The sequence below is a fragment of the Pygocentrus nattereri genome, chromosome 3 (assembly GCF_015220715.1).
Source record: "Pygocentrus nattereri isolate fPygNat1 chromosome 3, fPygNat1.pri, whole genome shotgun sequence".
NCBI classification, from domain to species: Eukaryota; Metazoa; Chordata; class Actinopteri; order Characiformes; family Serrasalmidae; genus Pygocentrus; species Pygocentrus nattereri.
This window is the reverse complement of record NC_051213.1, coordinates 25418550-25436316: the sequence shown is the minus strand read 5'-3', so window position 1 is coordinate 25436316 and position 17767 is coordinate 25418550. Positions and strand designations below refer to the sequence as shown.

The window sequence follows — 17767 nt, the reverse complement described above, 5'->3', positions numbered from 1 at the left end:
TGAAATAGAACATGCAAACATTTGCAAATCAGGCTGAGCTTGGCTGAAAATGAAAGCAAGATATTTGAAAAACTGTGTTCCCTGAATATACTTTGTGTTGAAGTAGTGCAAACATCATTCATTGTTTGGTCCACAAAGAGTGCTGCTGCACAAACAGTTTTGAAAAAGTGAACCAGGAATTGAAAAATGTTTAGCAACTGTAAAGAAAAAAAAATAGAGATCACTACAAACAATATGTTCTCAATCTGCTTTTTACAGAAGGATACACAAGGAGGCAAAAATATAATTGCGTCTGTGTCACCAGCTCAGCCTCAATTTCATGTCCATATGGTGTTATTACCTGGACATGATGCAAAACCAGACCAATAAAAGCACCCCGTTTTTAGAGGGATGAGCCTTTTTAAATGCAAGTCCACTAGCAATTCAAACATCTCAGATGGAGGATTTACAACTGTCAATCAAGCCCCCTTTTAGCATTAATTGTGACCACTACTAATTATATTCACTCGATTCTACAGTGAAGCAGGATCAGGACGGGGTAGGATTATCACTGTGAGATCATATAATATAATCTAATATAGTATAATCTAATCTAATCTAATATATATACACACACACACGCATACATACATACAGTTATTTGATCATAGAGCTTCCTTTCATTGAATCTGGCCCTGACCTTGGTGCTAGGGGAAGGTCACCAGTGTCACAACAGTGAGATTGCACAACAATGTGTGTAATATAGTATATATATTCCTCTGCTATCTGCTTGTGAACTGTCTGCTAGCAATAGGCTATGGCACAGTTTGTCATTCCTGCATTGGGTGTTAAGGTTTTGAGGATTTGGGTCATTGGAGCTGCCTGTGTATCACCAAAATAGGCCACTTCTCTCCACAGTTCAAACCCAAACACCTTTATACTAGTCAGCACTCTCTCAAATAGAAAGGTATGACAGTAATTCACTGTAAATGTACAGCCTGGTCACCGCTACTGAATGTGTATTCTGTTCAGTGAGGTATGCAGCTGTCTCAGAAAGCAACATGGCCTGTTGTTACCTCTGGGAAGCAGACACAGCAATCAAAAGAACGCACCTTGTAATTCAGTGTAATAGGCTGAAGGGGGAACAGTACTGTGATCACCAATCAGAGGGAAAAAGAAGGAGAGAGAAAAGAGAGGGTGGGATTTTATCGTCCTCTGGGCCGCAGGCATCAACAGCTCGGTCACAGTGGACAGGCATGAGATGATTGCTCAAGTTATCCAATCCTGTCCAGTGTAAACATACTCTGTCCTCATAGCAGCACACTTCACAGTTCAGACAAAGGCTGATCAAGAGTACGACCCAGCACTCATTCCACAGTAAGCAGTTTCAGCTGAGCTCTGTGATCTTTCTGGGTAATCACTTTATTTCTATTTTATTTATCTTAGATGGATTTTGAGTACTGGAATATATATTGTCAGTGTTTGAATTAAACTGTCCATATATATATAAAATTATTTTTGGTATAATTTGAAAATATCAGCTGCCTCTGTGTCCATGAACAGACCAATAGAAATAGTCCAAAATAGAAATACTGCTACATACTTACACAGTTCCTGAGATCTGAGGTTTTATTCCAATCAACTGAGTGTCTCATTTTGAGAAGTTGGCAATGACATTATATATATACACTCTTTAATCCTGAACATAAGGGTTTTAAAAAAACTTTGTCATTGCCAACTTCTCAAAATGAGACACTCATATATATTATATGATTATATATATATATATATATATATATATTCTAGCTGTATGTTACACTATAACTGGAGATCTTGTAGTCAACAAAATGACTGAAGCTTCACTTTTCAGTGTAAATATACAGGCTTGGATGAGAGACTTTGAGATGAGAGAGAGTTTTGTTGTTGCTGAAGGTTGTTAACAGATGTTTTCTGCTTCTGAGTATTTTATTTTAGACATATTGTCATTATGCTATTAAAAATGTACAAACTAGATTGTGAATTTAACTTATATTGAAAAAGAATCATCTGAAAACCGCTGAGTGGTTGGATATGTTGCAAGAGCATGTCTAACTGGGCTTTAGTTGCTTGCAGGGAGCATTAAAAAAAGAGAAGCGTCCTTAATGAAAACAGTTTCAACAGGACTAAGCTAGAGCGCTTGTATTTAATTCAATGAGCCTTAAGCCAGGCCATTTAGCTCTTTTAATTGCTGTTTTCTCATTGTTCAGAAGATGCATGTGGCAAACTACAAACATCGTCTGAATAACAGCATGGCTTTACACTGTCTCCTATATGTGGCATTTGATCTTTCTTAATAATAATAATAATAATAATAATAACAATAATAACAATAATAACTACATGTGCATTTCCTGAAGGAACTGCAAGAGTGCTTGAAAAGAGTTGCAAGTGTGTGTGTGTGTGTGTGTGTGTGTGTGTATGTTTGTGTGTGTTTCTGTGTAGGTGAATATGGCATGCGCCCACAACCCCCCCGGAAGAGGAGGATGACACTGGTGCCGGCCACAAGAGGCACCGGAGGAAGGCAGGAGTCCCGAGCTCTGCCGCCTGGGCCCCGCTCCCTTGTTACGCAGTGAGGCCACTACGTTTGACCCATGTGGTCGAGCTGCCAGCTGGGGGCGGTGACGGGGAGGTGGAGCGGCGAACTCTCGTTCTCTCTCGGAGGAACTTACGTGAGGAATTTACATAAGAGTGAATGGGGCAATTTTCTGTGCCCAGTGCCAAACAAATGCTCATAATTCTAAAGCTGATTGATAAAATGATGGGATACTTTGAGGTTTCAGAAAGGACAAGTGTCTCTACCATTTAAAACAGAGACGGAGTTTCTAGGTGAAAGTTTAAGGATTTTAAAGCAGATTCCCTGCATGATCAGCTGTAAGACTGAGTGGCTTGCTGTGACATCATCAATGTCAGTTAGAATTTGAAGTTCTGAACATTCCGCCATTCGTTCTTATGGGAGGTTTTTAATTTTTAAACTTAATTTTATTAAAAACTACCAAACCGATCGACTCCAAAAATACATAGCTTCGAAACGCAGTTTGAGCGGAGTCTGTACGTTAATTGGTCCGGGCTGTATTAATCGCAGAAAAGTGTGGAAGCAGAATAAGAAGTATGAGAGATAACAATAGAGTGCTTTTTATCCATCCATCCATCCATCCATTTTCTAAGCCGCTTCTCCCTCAGGGTCATGGGGGGTGCTGGAGCAGAGAGGACCCTGGTCACCTGGCCGGGGAATTGAACCCAGGCCCTCCTCGCTGTGAGGCGACAGTGCTATCCACCGTGCCACCGTGCCACGCGCACTCTATTATTATTATTATTATTAATTATTATTATTATTGTTATTATTATAAGAAGAAGAAATAAAACTCAAATCTGAGCCCATATCTAAACTTAATCTAAATCTGATATGTATTCTAACTCTAATCCTAATGCAGGTGAGAATCAGTGGATAGTCTTTGGGGGGTCTGTCCAAATAACCTTGGACTATAACATCAGCTCATCATATATTCAGAAGATAGTTCTTTCTCTAGATGTCTGTCTGTCTCTCTGATGGCTCTCAGTTTTATTAGGGAGAGGAGATGGTCAGCAGTGGGCACTTGGCTGTGAGCGCTGACAGGCGTGCATTTAAACAGGATTTATGATATATAAACCATCTGCATCCTGACAGCCGAAAATCTTATGAATATTACAAGACAGAAGCTTTGAACCACCCTCTCCCTCCCTTCCTCCCTCTCTCTCTCTCTCATGTTTCATATCTTATGTTACAATATGGAGGCAGAGGTACATTTTCTCTGATCCTCCCCTTAATGTAGGACTATATTAAGGATTCTCTACACAAATTGAGATTGCATTGCATGGCACAGAATGAAGAAAACCACGAGTATTTGTAATATAAGTGGAAGTTATATTTTACAGTTCTACACAGCAAGAAAGGCCACAGAAATAGATTAGGTTTGAAAATCTGTTTATCTGAAGCAATTTGTGTTAAACATCTTTATGTTTAGTTTTTGGCCCCCAAACTGAATTCCAAGATAACACGACAATGTAGTCAGGTTCCCTCGAGAGTTTCCAAGAGCTCTGGCAGCAGACCATCTCCCAGAGTACTTTTTATAAGATTGCATCTATTTCCTCACAGTTGCATAGACTTGTTTTTTACAGTTTCTTTTTTTAAATTTTATTTAAATGGTCTTACTGAATGCCACTGCATGGTTTGTAGAGTTCACATGAAGTTCAACAGGATTATAAATGAAAATGTTTTGCTTGACTTGTCATCATCATTATCATCCTCACCATCAGTGCCATCGTCATCAGTGACGAGTGCAAATCAAATCACAGTTAACAGCAATTTCACAGTGTTTCGTTGTCATCATCACTTTCATCAATAGCAGCAGCAGCTAAATCATTCAGATTGCTTAATGTGAGCATGTAGCTCTGTGTGACTTACCTTGGCCATCTGGGCCTGTACTCCACTGGCCTTGAGAGAGGCCACTGCTTTCTGAGCTGCTGCAGGACTGTCGAAATCCACAAAGCCATAACCTACACACACACACACACACACACACACACACACACACACACACACACACACACACACAAAAGAGAGAAGAATGTAAAATGTACTACATTTTCTGTATGAAATAATACTTCAGTTCCAAAACACTGTGTGTGTGTGTGTTTGTGTAGAGGTGATTAAGGGGCTACAGTGGGGGAAGCTGAGAAGCTATTTGGCTCCAGGCTCGTGCTTGTCAAGTATTTCTTTAGTAAAATGACAAGAGGAGTCAGCCAGGCTTTACACGGACATTCAACTAGTTATGTTCATCTCTCTCACTTGCTTCCTTTATTCCAGTCTCACTCTTATTTTCTCACTTTCTATCTTTGTCTCTCTCTCTCTCTCTCTCTCTCTCTCTCTCTCTCTTTCTCATTTTCTTTGTCTTGGTCTCTTACTCTCTGTCTCTTTTGCATTCTTTATTTATCTCTCTCACTCTGTTTTTCTCCATGTCTCTCACTTTCTCTCTCATTTTCATTTCTTTCTTTTGTTTTCTGTATCTGTCTTTTTCACTCTGTCTCCCTCTCTTGCTCACTCCCCATTGAATACAATGGGTTTAGAAAACAGTGTAAATTTTCATACGCACAACACATACGGTATAAATACTGAGTGAGAGAGATATGCAGAAATGTGCAGATGTTTCAGAGACTGCAGATGTTTCATAAGCATTTTAAAAGGCAGAAAGCAAGAAAGTGAGAGAGCGAGAGAGAGAGAAAGAGAGAGGGGAGGGTGTCCAGAATACCGCAGGCCAGAAGGACAGCCCTGCTTCTGGTTAGAGAGTGCGGTGACCGTTTCTGAGGCTGTTGACCTCTCGGGCGGAGCAGCGGTCACCAGGAAGTTGGCAGGGACAGAAGGTCCGAGTTTAAGAATGCAGAGATGTGAACTGTACACACAGCGATACACCCAGTTTAACCGTACAGAGGAATGAGACAGAGAGAGAAAACAGACGCACGTGTGTGAGTAGACATCATGCATATGAGACTCTGGCTTACAAGGTCCATTTGGAGAACATCCCTAATTAAAAACATAAATACAATGCCTCAAGTGATTACTCTCCCTCCCTCTAATCTGTGTTCCAACCCCCACCCCTCTCCTCTCTCTGTCTCTCTCTAAAAAGCAATAGAACTTCAGGAAAAGTATTTGGACAAACAGTGTGTTGATCTGCCTTCATCTGCACGCAATTTTGGTTCCAAAAAGGGGGGGATGTGGGCCAACAGTGAAAAATGAAAGAAAGACAGAATGAGACAATGAGGAGTAAAGAAAGAGACTGTATATACACATAAAGACAAACACACACACACACACACACACACACACACACCCCGATCAGGCATAACATTATAACCACCTCCTTGTTTCTACGCTGATTGTCCATTTTATCAGCTCCACTTACTATATAGGTGCACTTTGTAGTTCTACAATTACAGACTGTAGTCCATCTGTTTCTCTGCATACATTGTTAGCCCCCTTTTACCCTGTTCTTCAGTGGTCTGGATCCCCATGGACCCTCACATAGTAGGCACTGTTTGGTACCAACAAAGTATGCAGAGAAACAGATGGGCTACAGTCTGTAATTGTAGAACTATAAAGTGCACCTATAGAGTAAGTGGAGCTGATAAAATGGACAGTGAGCATAGAAACAAGGAGGTGGTCATATATATCACTGCTGTTGGAAGAAAACCTCAGACAACAGTGATACATACATGTATATACAAATATATACATTATATCAAAAGAGGGAGAGCAGGAGAGAGCAGAAAGAGGTCTGTGTCATTGCACTAGCTTGATATTCAACACACAAATATTTATGCTCACTCTTTAATGAGAGGTCTATTATTGAGCCAAGTAGGAGTCAAACTCTTCTTTTCCCTTTTTCTCCTCTGCTCTTTCTCTCAGTTTGCTTACTAACTCTCCAGTTGGACAAAAAACAAGGCTTTGAAACTGAAATTATGCTGTTTACTTTCTTTTCTTTTTTTTAACAAACCATAAAGTCCATAATTAACCAATATGCATAATCCATCCTATAGCAAAAAGATGCTGCTTTGTAGTTTGCTTGATGTAAAGCTTGATACTGAAAACTAGGAATGGAGGCGTTTATGAGCATGTGTTATTATATAGCTCCATGTAATTAAGAACGCTAGCACAGCAGGGCTCTGCTGTGACCATCCTAGTATCTTTTTGCATAAACAGTTAGCCAACAAAGTGAGGAGGAAAAAAAAGTGTTTCTGGAGCTCTGAAGTGCTTTGAACTGTGACATCAGTGAAGGAGTAGCAGTCTTGCTCGTTTTCAAAGGAAAGAAATCAATGAGCATCAGGGTGGCCATGTGATCCCCTCGAGACGCTGCTTATGAAATCCAAAGTTTGTTCGGAGCTGACCTCTATATGAGCATAACTCTTTCCTATGGCAGGTCTTCAGCAGTGAGTTGGCTATAAAGAGGCCATGCACACATCTGCAAATTCACACAACTCAGCCAAGCATGACAGAAATGTAAAGAGTGAATGAAACAATCTACTTTTTTTCACTCCCATCCCCTTTACTCTCCTCTAATAGGCCTGGCTCCCATGGCTGCTGGCACTGGGCCCGTCAGGGTGGAGGGGGCTGAATGGGTGGAGAGGCTGAGGAGGGGAGGCTATCTCTGGGAAAAGGAAGTCCTCTAAAGCCTGGAGTGACTTCCTCTGTTTCCTTGCCTCTCTGCCTCTCTCTCTCTCTCTCTCTCTCTCTCTCTCTCTCTCTCAGTTGTGACTGCATGCTGCGGCTACATTGAACTGGCCTCTAAATAATATGAATGTGAATGCAGATAAAATTAACTTTCTCTCAGCATTACATTTTGAAAGAGCTTTTATTTTTTATTGTTACCATGTTCTTCATGTTAGGACATACTGTCTTTAACATTTACTGGAATTTAGGCACTACCATCATACTGAATTCCCTAGATCAGTGGTCATCAACCCTGATCATGGAGATCTAACTTCCCTTGAATTGTAGATCTAAGCACAACCTGGAGCACCTGCTCCAGGTCATTCATTTCAGAAGGTGTTGACTGGCTGTATATGTATGACACTAAATTCTGCAGGGAATTAGTTCTACAAGAGCATTGTTGGTGATTACTATTGTACATGGTTTAACCCTTAGAGCTCTAAATTTATTACTGTCGTCTTGCTATTATCTTGATTAATTTTTGTTTAAGTATAGTTAAATCACTATACAATAGAGGTGGAAGGATATATCACAATACTTGAAGACATGATATGCATCTCAATATTCTGTGTTTTAGAGATGTCGTAAGTTGGAACAAATCACGGCATAATGTGACATCATTTATCATAAGATAATGCCAAATATTACGCTACCATCCCCTTACTTAGTTAATCTACAAAGCATTAATGTCAAAACCACCTGTCCAGGGTGTATCCTGCCATCCGCATGATAACAGCTGGGATAGACTCCAGCACCTCTCTGACCCATGAGGATAAGTGGCTTAGATGTTATATATGTGTGTGTGTGTGTGTGTGTGTGTGTGTGTGTGTGTGTGTGTGTGTGTGTGTGTGTGTGTTTAATGTCAAAATCTTGTATCTCAATTTTGGTGTGTTTACTAGCTGCTGTTTCCATGATGTTTCTACAGCATCAACAAAATGTTCTCTTTCTTCTGCAAAGTTACTTTTTTCAGACAAGAGATTTTGTTCCAAAAGCAATACAGGTACATGGTGAATTACATTTACTCTTGATTTACATTCTGTATTCCATTTCAAGCACTTTTGTTTCAAAAGCAAAAAATGACAAAAACAAGATTGCAAAACAAGACTGTACTCACAACAATAGCTTTTCTCCAGATTCAAATTATTAGAAAATCGATTTTTTACGTAAAAATACAAACGTTTCACTGAGCTTCGTCATGCTTTTCTGCTTCTCTACAACAACATGTTACATGTAATGATTAAAAACTCATTATTCATTACACCATTAAACGTGTTCAACATGCTTGAAGAACTGAGGTAGAAACATTTGAGTGCACACACACACACACACACACACACACACACACACACACACACACACTGGATGAGCTTCAGTACCCAGCAGATTATATCCATGGCAGAGTGTCTCCTGAAAAGCGGATGTCTGCCAAATCATCGATTTCAGTCGGACGCCTCCCCTGCCCTGTGGCTATTTTTAACACCCCTCGCCTCCTGCTCCTACCCTCTCCCCCTTGGCCTACACTTTTTACATCAACACAGGAGAAACGTTGCTCTATTTCATGCCATCACTAACCCTTTTAGTCACGCTAACTCTTATCCGGCTGGAAGGGCTACTCTGACAAGCACTCGAGCGCTCATCCTGTTGTAAAGATTATCCCAACAATCACCCACACACTTCTGCTGCTCCAGAACCCACTCTCAACATCATGTAAACGTTTACCGGTTTCTGAAGACGAGCGATGATCTTGCACAGACACTGCACACTTCTGCAGTGCTAAACACGTCAGCTGAATACATTAACTGCTTCAAATATTTGGCTCAACTGACTGATCTGGTCACATTTAGATGGCTGTAAAATATTACAAGCTTATCTTCCCCAGCAGTACTTTAATAACATTACTCACCTTTGCATTGGTTGGTGTTTTTGTCAAGGATCGCCTTTGTTGACACTATTTTCCCATACCTGGAAAAGAAAGAGGAAAAAGATGCAATCAGCTAAGCATTTAGCAGTAGGTAAAAGTCAGAGACCACCCTTCACTTAGGAGAACAGATAGAAGATAACCCATGAGAAAGGGGAAATAAAGAAAAATAAGTGAAAAAAAAAACTAACACATTAAAATGATATATTTTAAAAAAATACAATAATATAGAGGAAATAGGAATCCAGCATGGGAAACAGAAATCCCAATAACCATGCACTGAACCTGTTACCATGAGATAAACAGTACTTGGAGCTATCTTTGAGAGATGACAACAGACAATACAATGCTATGGATGTGAAAGGATGTGTTGCTGTTACTGAAAAAAGGGAAAAAGAAGAAAATGTGCAGTTCAAAGAAAGAAACTGCTGGTGTTCTCATTTTGGATTTTAAGATTACTGAATGTGTTTGGTACTACTTTGGACTGTGAGATGTAGAAAGTGTAACCAACTAAGACTAAAGTATGGATGTGTGGAAAAATATCCCTGCAGATCTCGTCAAAAACTGAAAGCAGGTCTGCTGAAAAGAATGAAAGGCATGTTAAATATTGTTTAAAAATGGTAATTAAATAAGCATAAGTCCCTGATTTTGTGCAGTATTGCACCTGATAATAGTCTATTTATAATGCTTTGTGGTTACAGTACGAAGCACGTGTGTGTAGGTGCCTCTGTGTGATTGCAGGTGTAATTGCTTTAGAGTTTTATGCTAAAGACAGCACATCGAAGCTTCTCCACACTCGTGCTCATTAAAAGTTTGGATAAACCTCTAGAGGGAGGAGGGGAGAGGGGTTTGGGATGGGTCTAAACCCTCCTCCCTCCTTCATTAAGACCTTTACCATGGCCTGTTTATCAATTTATCCTTATTCAGTCCTGAGAAAAAAATTAAAGAGAGGGTAAACAGGGGATGAGGGAAGGTACAGTCTGGGCACAAGTCTTAAGCTGCAGACCCATGTGAATTAATTAGATGCTGTAAAGCATTAAAGCTGCGTGAGAGACTCCCTTTCTTTTCACTATTTTACCTCGGCTCAGAGTGCAACTCTACACGGCCACGTCACATTCTGCCAAATGCTGTCATTTGTGTCTCAGGCCCAGAGCAATGTATCATTTGGCTGAAAAAAATGGCTGATTTTAAGGTTTTACAGGTTTGCTAGAAAAAGGTCGAAAACCTGCAAGAAAGCACAGATAATTTAAAGGTTATAGAGGAAAAGCACATTCAAGAATGTCAGACTAAGTACCTGAAAAAGTACCAAACACACGGATGTTTCTGCATTGTGAGAATTTATTTATCTGTTTTCTTATTTATCTTATTTATTGAAGGAAAGTTTTAATCACTTTACCACTATTAATTGCTTCAGCATATTAGAATGTATAATTCAGTAAATACAACCCCATTTCCAATGAACAATGTAATGAAGTACCCTATATTTAACTGATATTAGTAGAAAGACAACAAATCAAATGTTGAAACAAGAGATTATTTTTTGAAAAAGATAAGCCCATTTTGAACATGCTGCAAGCAACACGTTCCCAAAAAGTTGGGACAGGGGCATGTTTACCACTGTGTTGCATCAGCTTCTCTTTTAGCATCACTCTGTAAGCATTTGGGAACTGAGGAGACACTGCTGAAGTTTTAAAAATAAAATGCTTTCCTCTTTTTCGCTTGATACTGGATTTCAGCTACTCAACAGTTCAGGGTCTTCTTTGTAACATTTTTCATTTCATAATACACCAAATGTTTTCGATGGGTGATGGGTCTGGACTGCAGGCAAACTCTTTCTACCGAGCCATCATGCTGCAATTTGTGCAAAATGCAGTTTGGCACTGTCTTTCTAAAATAAGTAAGGTCTTCTCTGAAAAAGACGTTGTCTGGATGGCAGCATATGTTGCTGCAAAACCTGTATACTGTGTATATTCTTCAGAATTCAGCATGGTGCCTTCACAGATGTGGAGGTCAACCATGTCATCTGCACTAATACATCTCTATACCATTATGGATGCTGGCTTTTCAACTGTGCACTGGTAACACGTTGGATGGTCCCTCTTCTCTTTAGCCCGGAGAATGCAGCATCCATGATTTCCAAAAGAATTTCAAATTTTGATTTGTTGGACCACAGGACACTTTTCCACTTAAACAAGTCTGGGCCCAGCGAAGGTTCTGTTTAGAGGATCCTGTTTATACATGGATTCTTCTTTGTATGGTAGAGTTTTAATGTGCATTTGTGGGTTCAGCAACACACTCTGTTCACAGACGGTGGTTTTTGGAAGTGTTTCTAAGCCTAAGCAATGGTTTTCACTACAGAATTGTGTCTATTATTGCAATGCAGTCTGCGAGCGCAAAGATCACAGCCAGCGAACATTGGTTTTCATCCTTGTCCCTTTGCATACAGAGATTTTCTTGGACTCTCTGAATCTTTTAATGATATTTTCTCAACTGTGGTCCTCATAGAGGTCCTTAAGTTTTAAGGGGGTAAGCATTATAAGAAATAAGTGGCTTGTTTCATATTGATTTTATTTAAGACTGAGAGTTTCAGCTCTATGTTTGGGCTTTAGAAATTTCATAGTTGACAACTGACAATCATATTTCACAAATGATAAACATATCAGTCAGTAAATTGCCATTTTAAGAGGCTTAAAATTGGTATCAGCCACAAATTGTTTATATCTGTTAGGCCCTAGTTAGCTGTAATTATTTACTACATTGGTTTGGTTCAGATAACTAAAATTCACAAAATGACTTTCAATCAGCACATTGAGATCAGTGTCTGCCATATCAGCCATCTAACAAAATAGCCCCCAAAAATCACAACCCCTAGAATTTATGAGCAACTTCAGGAAAAATGTATTTGAGCATGGATGTGCGCATAGCAAAAGCCCCACTCCACCTCCCCCCTTCTTACTTTATTCTAATAGAATGCCCTGGATGCTCAATTTTGATCACTGATGGTTTCCATGATACAGGTAAAAGAAGAGAGTGCAGTTTCATTACAGCTACAATTAAGATTTCAAAACTGTATTAAAATTACTACACTTTTATACTACTCTTACAGCAATCTAGAGAATCAGTGGCATTCTCAAATCGTTTGTCATTCATTAATAATGAAAAGCATGAGGAGGTATCCATGTGTTCGGCAAATGATCGCTCCCCCTTCCCCTCCCCCTCCATCTTTCCTTTTCTCTCTCTTCCCTCCCTTCCTCATCAGAGAAGGTAATAAAGTTCCTTATCTGCTCCGTATCCACCAGCAGAAAAGACTGATATAAGAAAGGCACTCCCAATGTGACTTTTAATTAATGTTTAATGCATCTCCTTCCTCCAGGTAAGATGAGAGAGTATATTACCCCACTTTTATAGGGACGGAGGCGTTTAATAAAGGAGGGATCATTTCACTGTCACCATGAACGGTGGCGGCACATCAGGCTTTCATGCCACCGACGTTGGTAAAATGGCAGCTAATTCATCTGAATCACATGAATCTCCGGTGAGGTGACTTACGGCGCACGCTGCAGATCGAAAAAAGAAAAAGTCTCAATACATCTTACACATCAGAATCCTATGAGGTTAGGCTGTTGACATTTTTTTACTCAGAACACAATCGAAACAAAACGCAATGTCTAAGAAGCTGTGTTTCGCATAAATATAAGGCTGCACCATCTCACAATTTGCAACAGCAGCTGAGTGTTTTTGAAAATGTGGATATTCACAAGTTGAGTATGGTTAGGAATGTTTATAGAAACAATGCTGATGTTTGGATTTTTGTTACATATAATATGGTATGTCAGTAAACAAAGCTGTTGCCTGGAGGACTAGCTGCAACCACATAACAGAAACTCAGAGACAGGAAAACAAGTGGCTGTGTGGGGAGAGTTTACTCCAAAGCAACGTGAGAGAAACACATGCCAACATCTGACCACTCTGATTGGGCTGCTGTCATACTTTCTTGCCAAGCAAAGGTTAATCAACGCTGAGATATTTAGACTGAATAAAGGTGGTGAAGGCTGGTGAAGGGGTGAGGCACTACAAGACTGGCATAGTTCCCGAAAACTCAAGAATGGAGTCATGTGAGTGAAAGCCTCTTTAAAAGTAGCCTTTAAAAAAAATTTTATCCTGTCCAGCAATGAGCCAAAAAACAAAGGCTCAAAGACTATGGACTCTTTCTTTATAAATGGCACATGGGCAAAAGTCCTTGGTGCTCAAATTTATGCTGGACAATGACCTCTAGCTTCCTGTTTTGGTATTTTCATTGCATGAACTCAACAATTTATGCTGCTCTGGAAGGCATAGTACAAAAAAGAATTTAAAAATCACAATTAAAAACTGAAATTAAAAAAAAAAAAAAAAAACAATGTACAAACCCAATTCCAAAAAATTTGAGAAAGTAGGTGAATAAAAAATCAGGAACAGAAAGCAGTGATTTTAAAATCCATTTGGACAAATTATTTAGACAAAAATAGTAAAAAAAAAAAAAAAAAAAAAAAAGATGTTTAATTTTTTTCCCCTCATCAACTTCATTGTTTTTTGGGTAAATATACACCTATTCTAAAACTGATGCCTACAATGCATTCCAAAAAAGTTGAGATGGGGCATTTTGAGACTAGGTATGTGAAATGTTGAAAAAACAGGTGATGCAAACATGTTTGGATATAAAAGGAGTATCCATGAAAGGTCTAGTCCTATATGAGTAAGAAGATGTGAAGTTCCCTACTTTGCAAAAAATGCATTAACAGTTCTTCAATGAGTGACTGCAAGGATTTTGGTTAAAACCTAGGGTGAAATATCTAAAACATCAGTCTCTGTACATAAGAACATACATAACTGAATGTTCAGGATCTTCGCTCCTTCAAACGGCATTACATTTTAAAAATTTAAAAATAAAAAAAAATACACGCTTCTGTAGTGGACATCACCACACGGGCTTGGGAATTCTTTGCCAAACTTGTCAATAAACAGCATTCATTGCTGCATCCACAGTTTCAAATTAGGTCTGTAATATGCACAGTGAAAGCCATTTATCATCAACATTGAGAAACACTGCCAACTTTTCTGGGCTTGAGCTCATTTGAACGCAGAGTTGAAATGTGTTTTGTGGTCTAAGTCAAGTCAACCTTTCAGACTGTTTATGGGAACAATGGATGTCATGTCCCCTTAGCTAAAGAAGAAAAGGGCCTCCCAGATTGTTATTAGCATAGTATTCGAAAGTCTGTCATAGGTAACTTGCACATCAACCAAGCATCATTAACACGGAAAGAGATATACAGTTATGTGCAAGATAATAGCAGTCTAACATCACTAATGTGTTTAAATCCTGATTTTGGCAGAAAAGATAATACAAAATGAGAAAAAATTCATGACTAGGTGTAGCTGAGTAATGGCCAACCAACAGAATCAACAGTTATTACATGAATGCTGCTCATTGGGTGTATTTGACTCATTTAATGAAAGGGGAGTGATATAATTAATTAAATTAATAAATTAATAGCAGTGTGGAGTTCAATTAGTGAGGTCATTCATTCTGTGAAGAAACAGGTGTCAATTATGGCCCTTATTTAAAGAAGGAGGGTAGCACATGTTGTACCTCCTGGTTTTGCTCAGTGAGTAAAATGGGTCGTTCCAGACATTGTACCAAAGGAGAAAGAATTTTGATCAAGAAGTTGATTGGAGAGAGGAAAACATATAAAGAAGTGCAGAAAATAATTGGTCACTCAGCTAAAATGATCTCAAATGCTTTAAAATGGCAAACAAAACCTGAAACACATAGTAGGAAAAGAAATACTACCATCCGCATAGATCATAGAATAACAAGAATGGCAAAGAAGCATCCAATGATCAGCTCCAGGGAATTCAAAGATGATCTTCAGTTACATGTGATTACTGCTACAACCAGAGAACACATACATGAAGCCAAACTATTTACAAGAAACCCTCGTAAAATACCATTGCTGAAAAAAAGACGTGTTGAAAAGGTTACAGTTTGCCAAAGAACACATTGACTGGCCTAAAGAGAAGTGGCGCAACATTCTATGGACAATGAGAGCAAGATTGTTCTTATTGGGTCTAAAGGCCACAGACAGTTTGTGAGACGACCCATAAACACTGAATTTAAGCCACAGTACACTATGAAGACTGTAAAACATGGAGGTGCAAGCATAATGGTTTGGGGATGTTTCTCATATTTTGAAGTCAGGCCCATTTATCACATACCAGGCACCATGGACCAATTACCTTATGCTGAAGAAGGAATGCCCTTGAAATGGGTGTTTTAGCAGGACAATGACCCCAAATACACCAGCAAGCAGGCAACATCCTAGTTCCAGACCAACAAGATTGATGTTATGAAGTGCCCAGCCCAATCCCCAGACCTCAATCCAGATGAAAGTTTCTGGAGTGACATCAAAAATGCTGTTTTTGATGCAAAACCCAAGAATGCAGAAGAACTGTGGAATGTAGTCCAGTCACCTTGGGCTAGAATATCTGTTCGTAGGTGTCAAATGTTAGTTGACTCAATGCTACATAGATGCAAAGCAGTTATCAGAAATAAAGGTTATACAACTAAATATTAGTTATATATTAGTGATTAACAGAAAAGCTAAATCTGTAAAGAAATCAGTCTACACTGTAAATATTTGAGTTTGTAAATGAAAATGCAGACACTGCTATTTTTTTTAACAGCCTATTATTATTATTATTATTATTATTATTATATTATTATTATCATCATCATCTATAAGTTTACTTCATTTTCAGTTTAATAATTGTTATTTGTTCATGTTTTCATTTGGAATTGAATGTGCAGCACTCCCAGTGCCTTTGTGTATATGGAAATAAACACTATTATGAGGATTCAGCTTTTTCTCAGTGGTTTTAAACTCACTGCTATTATTTTGTACATAACTGTATATATATGCAGCTGCATAATTAGAGCTAAACAGGCCTGCAGATCTCCCATTGCAAATGTGAGGTTTATTATAAAGTGCAAAATCTGACAACAAAGGCTCAATATGATCGTGTAGCTGAAGAGTTATAAACCACTGTCAGTGATCAAAACTAGGCATTGGGGTACATCAGAGTAAAGTGGTTGGGACTTATCCTGTGCGCACACATTTGTGCCAAAGACTGCACTTTTTTTCCCCCAAATGTTTGTTATAAAGTCTTTAGAGTCAAAAATCACATCAAACTTAAAAGTGGTGTTACACCTCTATTAAGAAACTGTTGTAATGAAGTAAAATGATAGCACTATGGCAATGAAAAAACAAAGCACTCATGCTGCCATAGGCAATGACAGTTCAACATAATTTCATTTCAATATTCTTTATACTTTTTTACATTGACCTACGCAAAACTAAAGAAAGTTAGAAGGTGCATGACAAAAACACAATGATGCAAAAGAGTCAATCTATGGTCATGTTATAAAAAGAGGAGAAGTCATGAAGCTCAGACTAAGTCAGGTATGAGTTTAACAGACACTAACGTTCATTTCTTTTCTTAAAAAGAATTTAGTACGACAGCACTCAGTCACACTGTGCAGAATCACAGGATAAGCCAGTTTATAACTATTTTAGATGCACACTTTGCTTTCTAACATAAGCTAATGTTTGTACTGAATGACAGAACATTTGGAGCTGTTTAAGGTTTTAAAGCTTAGTACAGAGTTATACATGTTACAATATTTAAAACTTGACTGTTTTGAGCTTTTTAAGATTGCTATAGAAACTAGAACTAATGGACTTTTATATAGCATTATTTGCTCGAAAGTTAAGCTATGTTGAAAAACTTTTTCTTTTTTTTGGCTAAATACCACTTAAGTCAGTCACAGATGGCCTGGGGCACAAGGGTATGCCTTACAGAGTGTCCCTCTGCCTCACTCTTACCATCAAACACAAACAAACACAGTTTGGTTCTGAGGGGAACAGCAGAATTCTGTTTAAGGGGGATTGGTATGTTCTTGTGATCTAGTTCCACCTGGACCCAGAGGAGCTCCCTTTCCATAATGAGTGAAAAGGAAGAGGACAGGAGGAACTAACATGGAGAGGAGAGGAATGAGCGAAGAGGATGGATAATAAAGGATAGGAAAAGAGAGAAAAGGAGAGGAGAGGATGGGGAGGACAGGAGACAAGAGGAGAATAGAAGAGAAAAAAGAGGAGATGAGACATGACATGAGATGAGACAAGAAGAGAGGAGAGGAGAGTAAAGGAGAAACGAGCAGACAAGATGAGAGGAGAGATGTGAAGAGAAAAGGAGGGAAGAGGAGATGAGGGTAGACAAGAAAAGAGGAAAAGACAGGAGAGGAGAAGGCATGAGAGATGACGAAACAAAGAAAGGAGATGAGGAGAAAAGAGACAAGGGAGAGGTGAGAAGAGATGAGAGGAGACAAGAAGCGACAAGGGGAGAGGACAAGAGACGAGAGGAGACCAGAAGAAAGGAGAGAGAGAGGAGAGGGGATGAAGGGAGAAGGAGAGAGAATGGGAAAAGAAGGGAGACAAAAAGAGAAAATAGGAGAAGAGACAAAAGAGAAAACAGGAGACTAGAAGAGATGAGAG

At 39.0% G+C, this 17767-nt stretch overlaps 1 protein-coding gene across 4 annotated transcripts in view; it reads right to left on the bottom strand.

The window, feature by feature from the left end:
- The window catches only part of rbms3 (RNA binding motif, single stranded interacting protein), a 169638-nt gene that overhangs the window by 102335 nt on the left and 49536 nt on the right, over positions 1-17767 (bottom strand). For all 4 annotated transcript variants that reach the window (XM_017709174.2, XM_017709173.2, XM_037536781.1 and 1 more), the window contains exons 3-4: positions 9162-9220; positions 4460-4551 (exon numbers count right to left, since the gene is read on the bottom strand). In XM_017709174.2, the coding sequence (XP_017564663.1) occupies positions 4460-4551; positions 9162-9220 (151 nt within the window). The remainder of the gene's footprint in view (positions 1-4459; positions 4552-9161; positions 9221-17767) is intronic.